The sequence below is a fragment of the Triticum aestivum genome, chromosome 7D (genome assembly GCF_018294505.1).
Source record: "Triticum aestivum cultivar Chinese Spring chromosome 7D, IWGSC CS RefSeq v2.1, whole genome shotgun sequence".
Taxonomy (NCBI): Eukaryota; Viridiplantae; Streptophyta; class Magnoliopsida; order Poales; family Poaceae; genus Triticum; species Triticum aestivum.
This window is the reverse complement of record NC_057814.1, coordinates 349,940,758-349,951,186: the sequence shown is the minus strand read 5'-3', so window position 1 is coordinate 349,951,186 and position 10,429 is coordinate 349,940,758. Positions and strand designations below refer to the sequence as shown.

Here is a 10,429-nt window from a genome sequence, read left to right as displayed (position 1 = left end):
CGGGGGTGAGTGGGAGAGAAGCCCGAGGAGGCGGGGGGGTGCTGGCGCCCTTATCCTCCCCGTCGCCGGCGAGGGGGTGCGGCGGGGACTGCCCCTGTTCCGACCCCGGTCGGGGGAACAGGGAAGGGGGCGAGTGGGAGAGGTGGGCTGGGCCGGGGGTCGGCCCAGTCGGGCCAGGGGTCCAGCGGGGGGAAGGGCCTTCTCTTTTTTTTTCTTTTTTTTTCTTTGCCTGTTCTGTTTTCTGTTGTATTTTCTTTTTATTTATTTATTTTCTTTTCTGTTTTATTTCATTTAAAATTATTTAGGTATTTTATAAAAATGTGTTTTCTCCACCATAATTACCAGTGTATTATTTGGCACCCACCGAACATTTTTGTTTAAATTTTTGAAAACTTTTATTTTCCACTTTAATTTTAATTGAAGTTTGAATTAAGAGTTTGAAAAGAAATGTGATTCCAAATGTGATCATGCCCTGTTTAGTAACATGATTAGCTTAATCACAGAGAATTACTGTAGCATGATCCTCAGGGTGTTACAGCAGAGTAGGAGGAGGTGGGTGCGGAGGGGAGGACGAGGAGACGGAAGAGGAGCCGCCTGACAAGGAGGAGCAGGCATCGGTGCCGGAGCAGGCCGAATTCGGCATGGAGGACGTGCTGGCGAAGTTCGATCTCTCCCGAGTGAAGTAGGCGGCAGAGCAGCATGCCATCCTTGACTCCATCCACTCCGAGGTGGAGGCCAATCGTCTAGTCCTCAGCGAGCCTGACATGCAGCTCGACGAGGCCTTGGCGTCCGAGGACGATGACTACAAGGCGCTGTCGTTTCGCCAGGCCGCAACTGACCTCGAGGCCGGTGGTTTTGGCAAGAACGTCATTGACATATCCGATTACAAGTAGTATATGTGGTAGTTTCCTAGTTCCTACGCATATCATGGATGTTGCATATCTTACGGAAATGAAAATCGTCAAATGAGGAGTGGGATTGTGAAGTGTGAGATATGGGCGTTGACGGGATGTTGTCGGTGAACGCAAACGGACGCGTTCGTGCATATTTGGAAGCTCACGTTTGCTATGTGTGGTTGCAGATGCTCTTAGTTGTCGTTGTGATGCGATAGGTACTAGAAAACTTCAAAATCGAAGATGCTACTACTTCCTCCGTTTGTTTTGGTTTGTATTTAAAATTTGTATGACTCAAACTTTGTAAAGTTTGATCAACTTTATAGGAAGGAATATCAACATTACAATACGAGATCGATGCCATTAGATGCATCATGAAATTAATTTTTATATCGTATTACTTTAGTATTGCTGATGTTGATATTTTTTAAATATAAATTAGGTCAAACTTAGTGTTGTTTAACTTGAAACAAATCTTGTAGGCAATCAATGCAAAACGAGGAGAGATGTAACAGTGAATATAAAGAGAAAACATGGACCCACATATATTGTTCACACATCAAACTGGACGTCAAGATCTAACATGAGGAAAAAAAGGAGTGGACATATGGAACACGGATCTGGTGAACCACGCACAACCCTTATCTATACCTACTAATAAAGTGTGTGTCTATCTGTAGTCATACGTTTAAGTTTTACAAAAAAAGCCTCTGATTTTTTCTTTATGTAACCCACGACCCAACATTAAGCGATTTTTCTCTGTTGGGATTTGGCCCAACTGTGGTAGCCACTATCTTGCGCTCCTGGGCGCGGTTTAGTATTCCGTGTTTGCCCCGTTTGCTCTGTTTTCGCCCATTTAGGTCCCTGACCTTTTATTATTTAGAGAGAATAGGTTAAACATGATAATGCTATAACTTTGCAACCATAACTCGGATTAAAATAATTTGTATATATAATTTGATCAGAAAATGCGTAATTTTGAACCGTGCTATTATTTGTTCCTGTTAACCACTTTAAGATTTTGTTTAGGGCATAACTTTAATTAACCTAATTAATCGCAATGGTGTATTTTGGAAAATGCTAACACAAAATATAACTTTTAATATGAAGTATGTTAGGAGGGCCTATATGCATTGGAGGGAGTATGAATGATCGGTTTCAATGGGCATATATGAGTAATAAAGAAAGAAGAGAATAAAGGGTGTGGCCTGTGGGGATAAAAAACAGGAGATTCAAAAATATATGAAGGAGAGAATTCTTTTAATAGAATCCTTTTATTGAGAATATTTCTGACGACTTGTTGCGAATTTCAAACTTTGTTACAACTTACTAATAATGTCTTGGTATGAAAATAAAATAAAAATTAGGCTCTTTAAGATCAGAATCACCGTACAAAAATCGTACCAAAATTATTCTCTGTGTATAATGTACTACTGATATGAATTTCTGCTAGACCTCAGTGCGCCCCTCTGTCGTGGACGAGCACATTCGGATGTTGTTGGGCCGTGCTGATGGATATTTCAGTGGACATCACAATTAACTCTCCCATTGTAACACACGGGCTTATGTGCTAGTCAATAGTAAATTCAGAACTATACTAGAAAAAAAATCTGAATATTTTTTGCAACGTACTTAGTCAACCGATATACCCCGCATAAGAAGTTTCACAAAGAAATTACATCCTTATTATTCTGATAGAAAAATGACAAAATCAAAGCTATATTAAAGCAATGTTTAATGAATAATAAGGTCTCATTTGTATTTTCTTCACTAAGAATACCACTCGTGTCAATACTTCATGATATTTCATACGTGAGTAAAATAGTCGACCAAATTTGTTACACAAATTTTTAGATTCTTTTTTCAATTTTCCTAGTATAATTCTTGAATTTACTATTCACGTGGGTGCGCATGGAGCCATGTTCACCTTTGTATTTTCGTGGAAATACACATGATTTATGACATGGAATACCGACCAAAATACTCATGCTTTCATGGATCTGAGAGCAGCTAAGTGGTCCAGATATAGAGAGCAGATGTGCTCGGAGCGATACTGGATTTCCCCATTGGAGGCCAACTAGAGTGATTAAAATAACCATGAAAAATCGATGGTGTACTCAGGGCGGACATACGTAATCCCACTGATAAGTAGACCCACCGCTTATGAATTGTCAAGTTCATCCACGGTCCGTCGCATGGAACGGCTTCTTATACTATTGACGAAAAAATCGGGATACCATTTCGCACTGTGACTCGGGCAAAGATTCCATTGAAAAATGCTTCACAAGTGGCAAGAATTGTATATATTATAAATAAGCATAGAATGTTTCCAAGTTGTTTTGGGTTGGTGATCAGCCACATCAGCGTGGGCCTACAGTTAGGCCAAAAAGTGGCCATTTGGTTTATAGACCAAAAGGTTCCTTTGTTTTGGGTTGGGTAGGGGGGATTAACAACATGATTCAACAGGAAACGGGGTGTTGGTGGCGCACATCCTGCCACAAAAACAAAACAGCCAGCAATTCAATAGGGGTGGTTGAGCTTTCTGGCACGGAGCCACCTTAACTGGCCGGATGCCCCATCGAAACAAAAAACATAATAACACATTTCTTGGATTTTTCATCAAGTATAATCTTTTGATGATTCAAGAGGGATAACACAGGAAGCAACAAAGAAGAATACACACCACAATTTTTTTGCGAGCAGCAATAACAGCAGCAAGTGATAGTGATTCGTATGGTCAACCTTTAACCCAAAGAAAACATGTTGCATAGAGGAAAAATGAAGAGAGGTATCTAGTGCGAAAAGTTGTTGTAGTGCAAAACCGTGAGAAACCGAGGATATGTGCCAATGGATTCTCATTTATAAAGTTTCGGCAAATTTGTGAAAGCAGGGTTCGATAAGGACCACGGTATGGCGAAGATTCATGTCTGACTACAATCATGAAAACGATGTACAGAAAGGACAACCGAACAAAATATCAGAAAATATTAATATTAGTATAATGGGCAAAGAAGCTTTGGCTAATTTAAGGGTCATGTTTCTCCACGTCATGAATAGATACATTTTACACTAGGCACCAATCCAATCAGAGGAACATGTATAGGTTTGACTTTATTAGCCCGCAGAAAGTTAAAAAGGAAATAAGAAGATTTGAGATCCTTCCATATACTTTCGAAAACAAGCAAGAATCCCAACACATTCACAAAAACTAGAACAAGAAAAATTAACTTATATAGAAGTTTGAAACGGGTAAAAACTTGCACCAATTTCTCTAAACCGAAGGAATTATTATAACATAGGGGTAATTGCCGGCAGAAATGTGAAACTAAAGAGGTAAAAGATGAGATCAACTCTTCGTTCCATGTATTCACATCTATGAAACTTGACTAATGACTGGAAGACATGCATTACAAGAACCGATCCGAGCGGATTTAGTTTCAGGGCCAAGAAAAACATAGCGAGTTCAGTCTTTATTTACTTCCTGTATTGCCTCTACACATCCACCTTCGGAACATTAGGAGACAAGTAAAATAAAATATTGTTTTTTCTTTCCAAGGAACATAGCTACAAATATCATCGAAACTATAGACCACATATTTGGGTGTTATAAAATCTATAACCTCCTGCCTATTTGGTAGTCCTATGTGCTTCACATAGTCCCCCCACCACCCCAAACAAAGCTTATAGCAGAAGATCTCCAAAGTATTTACATATCTACCGTACAAAGAATTTACTTTCTCAAATGCCCTCTACATTCCATCGATGGCAATCGTTACGGTCGCTGGTAGCCCTTCCCTTCCCTCACCCCACCTTGGCAACGCCTCGTCCGCAACTAATGCGAGGCGGACGACAGCACGAGCGCAATCATGCTTCACGTTGCGCCACAATCGTTCAATGCTTGGCATAATTACTTCTCCGGCCCAGTCCTCGAACCTCTCATCAGTGAGCCAGACACTGCTAACCATATGGTCAATGGCATCTTCATCGATTCTGAATGAATTGATGCTCCCAATGACCAATTCAAATTTTGCTGATATGCAATCTCTAATAGTCTTCCGAAATGGATTAAAGTCAACTGGTCGAAACACAATGGCATCGTCAACGAGTTCCAATAGATCGCAGTCAGGGGCAGGCGTCGAACACAGTACTGCAAGCTGCCCTTTCTCTTGCTCTTGCTCCACTGAGACATCACTAGAATTATGTGAACTCTCGGTGTCATCCAAGGCACCAACTGCCAAATTGAGGTCAAGCGACAAACCATGGCTACTGGACAATTCTTTTGCTACCTTTGCAGGGCGAACATCATCACATAGCCAATCTGCTCGGTGCTTGGCCTGCTTGTCCCCAATCGAGAGCTCAAGCTGCCAACTAGAGCCTGCCATCTCCAACATTCTTAGTTCACCTTGTAGTAAAGACTCAACGTCCGGCCCTTTAAGTTCATCAGGTACCCAATTGGTGGTAAGAACAAAGATGACATTGCCAAGGCTGACCTCACGGCCACGAGAGTCAGGCAGACGACCAGTCTCCATTGCCCGCTTGATCTTTCCACGAACAACTATGTCCAATTGATCAATGCATTCCAGAACAATAACTGAGAATGGGTTCTGCCGAACTGCCTCAGTGACCCGATCAAGTGCAGTTTTCCCCCAGAGACCCATGTTCAGTCCATCATTCTTAGCCCTTCCCAATTCGGAGTCACCACCAAAGTTCACAATTACTGGTCTCGTGTTTGCCATCAGCTCAGACAACGCGTTCACCATTTTCCGCTTACCTGCCTTGTCAGAGCCAACAAACATGAGCCACATGTCACCTCTTGTTCGAAGGGTCCGACGCTTCTCGCTTCCAGATAGGCATTGTACAACAGCAGCAGCAATGGCTGAGGCGGCATCAGACTGCCAGCTAACCTTCTCTGTCAGCCCCTTGATGAGCCTTTTGAAGGAATCAATATCTGAAATTCCAGCTATCTTAGCCTTCTGCAGGGCAGTTAGCCCTTCATAATTTTCCTTCCGCTCTTTATCCATAGTAGGATTGATGGCAGGGTCCAAGCGACCAAGCATAAGATCAGTTTTCACTGGGCTTCCTGGTGGGCTCTTGCGGAGGTCAACTATCGGGCTGGATGCTGGCTTATCCCGGTTAGTGTTCATCTTAAGAGTCTGAATAGCAGCACCCCTTGCAATAGGCAATTTGACCTCAACACGTGGACATGTTCTGGACGAGGCCAATGGCACGGAGAGTGCTGGCGCTCCAGCATGGGTCAAGTGGATATGGGCACAGGTCTCACGCCATTTCTTCTCAAGCTCATCTGTGCTCCTTTTCCATTTCAACTCTTGTGCCTTAGACTGTACAAAAAGAGAAGGATTATACCAATCAGGTTTCGATAGAATAAGAGTTGGTTTTGTCAAGATTAAACATGGAAAAAACATAAACCTGATTTTGATCATTGGTCCGCTGCAGCCAGTGCGGCAAACTAGGGTTAGCAGCCTCAGGGACGGATACTGCCGTCCGCTCCGCTGCAAGTTTGGTGAGCTCACTCTCATAACCACCCTTGCAGAGCATGCACATGGCTGGCTTCACCATCTGAGTATGGCCACCCCCTGGCGGCCATCTGAGAGGTGTTGGTGTCACCGGCAAAGGCCGGAGCATTGGTGATAACATCCCCACCGAGTTGCTGAGACTTCCACTGCTTCCAGGCCTAACAAAATTTAGTAATTCGTTAATCTGTGGAACTGAACTATAATGAGTGAGACTATAAGGCTACCACTGCTACACAAAAAAGCAACAACGTTTATAGAGTAGCGCCAACTGCCCTAAACTAAAAACCTGTTTGTTTGTCATATCAAAGTTTTCCATCATCCAAAAAAAAAAATCAGGCCTCTTTTGGTATGTAGGAATCCCATAGGATAGGATTTGTATAGGAAAAATTCCTTCAGAGCCCTTTGGTTTGTAGGAATAGAATCCTATTCCTATGGAGGAATTCTTCCTATCCTCCACATTTCATAGGAAAATAAACATTAGCCTAGACTCAATGGAAAAATTCCTATGATGTGAACCAAAGGGCATCTTCTTTTCTATTCCTATTCGTCGGAATTCTGATACGGAGCTGGATCCTCTAACATTCGAAGGGAAGTCAGGTAAGCTACAGTAACCTGACTTCCCTTCAGGCTTAGCCCATGAACAGTGCTCATTTCAATTTTCAAAAGACAGGTTTCCATTTCTAATAGATCAATTTCAATTCGTGACATACCAAGTTCAATTTTAGAAGACTCATTTCAAATTTTGAAATACTCATTTCACTCTTTTCAAAAGAACTATTTCAATTTCATAAGCTCCCTGACTTTCCCTGTCTTTTTTACACAAGAAGAACACTGTAGCTCTGTGACATCCCTTGAGCATGTTAGAGGATCCGGCTCCTTCAGATACATGTCATCTCATTTCCTATGACTTTCTTATTCCTATGACTTTCCTATCCTATGAACCAATTGCAGAGTAACTAATAATTTGGTTCAGCATGACTAAGCAGTAATCAAATGAACAAGGAAATTAACAAGACCAGACATGTTAGATCTAACAAAGAATCAGAACACGAACGCGGACACACCTCAGAGCAGCTCCAGCAAGCGGTGTGCTGCGGGCAATCGGCATGGCTTGGAGATCCCATTCATCCTCCATCCCTGGGTAATAGATCTTACACCTAAGGTACGTGGCGCACGCTGCAGTGGCCACGGCCCACACTTCACCGCGCCCGAAACGCCTGAGCAGACGCCCCATCTCGGCAATGGCCGCCTTGCCCCCCTCAGACGACGACGCGGCAGGGCCTTCCACCATCCACTTCAGGTCCCCGAGGTCAAGAACCACCCCGCCATGCTCGCCGACGAGCCTCTCGACTACGGCGCCCAGCTTCCCAATCCTCTCCGCCATCGCCACCTTGTCACCAGCAAGCTTGGTGAGTTCCGCCTCCAGATGCAGGATCTTGGCTGCAGCGAGGGCAGCGGAGCTGGCCGTTGGGATTATTCGAATGGCCTCCTTCAGCACCACGTCCGGTCCGGAGTCTCCGACGATCACCGGGTTGCGGCGCGCTGGCTTGAGCATGACGTCAAGCACCTTGCGCGCATCATCCCCGCAGCTGGCTCCAGCCGCCGCAGCCGCCAGACGAGGGTTGATGTATGCGTTGGCGGTGCCGACGCGCAGAAGAGAGGAAGGGGATGGGGAGAAGGGGGTTGGCGTCGGTACAGGACTAGACGCTGCGGTGGAAGACGACGGGGAGGGTGAGGTGAGAGACTGTTCGATGGTGTTCTTCACGGCAGAAGATGAGAAGGACGCCTCGCGCATGACGCGGCTGACCGAAGGGTCGTCGAGGATGGAGAGCACGAGCTGCTCGAGCTCCACCTTAACGGCGAGGAGCGGCTGCTGTGCCGCCTCAGGGCAGCCCCGCCGCTGCTGGGCCTGCGCGCGCTTGAGAGCCGCAACGAGCGCGTTGGAAACGGGAGGAGCAGCGGCCCCGCCTCCAATCGCGCCCCCCGCAAAGGCAGGCAACCTGTCTAGCGCGACGGAGAAACAGAGCTCAAGAGCGCGGCAGTGGAGCGGGTGCGCGCCGGCGCCACCAGAGGCAGCGGCAACGCCTCCCGCGGCCACGGCCCGCGCGCAGGCCTGGCGCAGCAGGCCAGCCGGCGCGGCGAGCAGCGCGGCGGCGACGTGGAGCGGCGTGGTGGAGACGTGCCTCCGTCGAGCCGCTTCGTCCATGGCTCGCGCCAGCGCCGCCGCCGCCTCTGGCGTGAGCGTCTGCTGGATGGTGCTGAGATCCGCCCTCATCGTCGTCCCCGCCGCCGCGGCCTTCCGCTCATCAATCGATCAAAGGACACGCGAATTCTTCTGTGTTCTTCACCTAGGTTCCTCGCCGCCGTCTTGGGGTGGTGCGGCACGCCGATGAACCGGGAGCGCGGAAAAGGGGGGTGTATCGGAGGGAAGGGGAGGGGAGGGGAGACGCTGGGAGGAGGCGGAAGTAACGAGACCGCTACGAGGAAAAAGGGAAGAGAGAGAGAGGCGAATAGAATCTTCGTCTCCGATTTCGCTTCGTCTCTGCATTTTACACCGAGTTAATTGCACGTTGGTACCACACTTGCGCACCTACTCACGAATCAGTACCACTATTCGTGCATGTCGCAGTTCAGTACTAACTCAGAGCCTAAGTGGTGCATAACGGACTGAAAGCCGTATAAGCGCGTATTGACCGCGTATCCGACAGGTCGGGCCCACATGTCAGGTGACACGCTGGCCGAATCGGCGCTTGGACGGGTCGCTGACTAGGACGAGGCCGACGCGGTCGGTTATACTCCATGGGCTCGGTCGGTTACATGGGCTCGGTCGGACTCGCCTCACTCTCGCTCGACGGTCGACCTCACTCTCACTCTGGCTCTCCCTCCTCTCTCCGATTCGCCGCCGCCCGCCGCCTGCCTGCCGCCGCCGCCACCTCAACCGGCTCATCGTCGCGCCATGGAGGACGAGAGCAGCCAGGACTCAAGCGTGCAATACATGAACCTCTCCGACGACGAAGCCACGCATTTCCGGGTGAGTTGTAGAGCTAGGGTTAGGGTTGGGTTATCAGATTTGGGATTTGGGGGGATTTGATTTGATTTGGGGATTTTGTTTTCCTTTTGTTCCTGTAGATCCCTGCTAGCATTGAAGACCAAGACTACAGTGGCATTGAGACAGCACCCAGAGTTCTTTGCCATCAGCATGGCGTGGCGGCTGAGAGGCGTGTAGCATTCGAAGCATTTAACACGGGCAGGAGGTTCTTAGTCTGTCCTATGAGTGTAAGATTCTGTCCAAACTCTGTGTTAATTGTATTGTTTAATCTAGCCATGTGCATAGAATTGTTCAGTTCAGAGCATAGAATTCATGTTCTTTAATCTAGCCATGTGCTGATGCACATTGTTTAATGAGTACTCTTGTAGCATAGCTGTGATGGTCATTTTGTAGCTGTCATGGTCATTTTGTAGTTGTGTTTAGCCTGCCTGGACACACCACCACCAACCTGGAATTGTATTGTTTACTGGGTAGCTGTGAGGGTCATTTTGTAGCCATTTAGTACTACTGATGCTAATCAGTGGATTAGAAAATGTGTTGATGCTTGCCATGTATATTTAATTTGGCCAGTAATTTTATAATTGGTCAACAGCTTAGTTTGCAGTGTAGATAATCATTGTTTAGCTCACAAGAGTACTCACTTTGCAAATTATTTGGTTGTTTTAGGTCAGGGAGATTCAATGTCAGAAACTCAAAATTCAGATAGTGTTTATTGTCAGAGGTTCATTCTTTAGTTGGCTATATTATTAAAGTGTTTTCCCAAAGATGCTTAAAGTTCATTTTTTAATTCAGTGGCTAGTCATTTAGGGTCCTACATTGTTTAAAGATGTTCAAAGTTCATTGTTTAAAGCTAGTTGCTCAAAGTTTATTGCTTAAATAATTTACCTAGGAGATTGATTTTGCACATGCTATGGTTGTTTATATTGCAGGAAGATGACAACTGTGGTATTGTT

At 45.9% G+C, this 10,429-nt stretch overlaps 1 protein-coding gene across 1 annotated transcript; it reads right to left on the bottom strand.

Annotated features, from left to right (window-relative positions):
- Positions 1 to 4,348: 4,348 nt before the first annotated feature.
- LOC123164101 (protein SMAX1-like) lies at positions 4,349 to 8,942 on the bottom strand. The gene is made up of 3 exons (XM_044581515.1): positions 7,492 to 8,942; positions 6,321 to 6,585; positions 4,349 to 6,232 (listed from the first exon to the last, which is right to left on the bottom strand). The coding sequence occupies exons 1-3, from the start codon at positions 8,700 to 8,702 to the stop codon at positions 4,643 to 4,645; spliced, it is 3,066 nt and encodes a 1,021-aa protein (XP_044437450.1). The 5' UTR covers positions 8,703 to 8,942; the 3' UTR covers positions 4,349 to 4,642.
- Between the last annotated feature and the right edge of the window lie 1,487 nt (positions 8,943 to 10,429).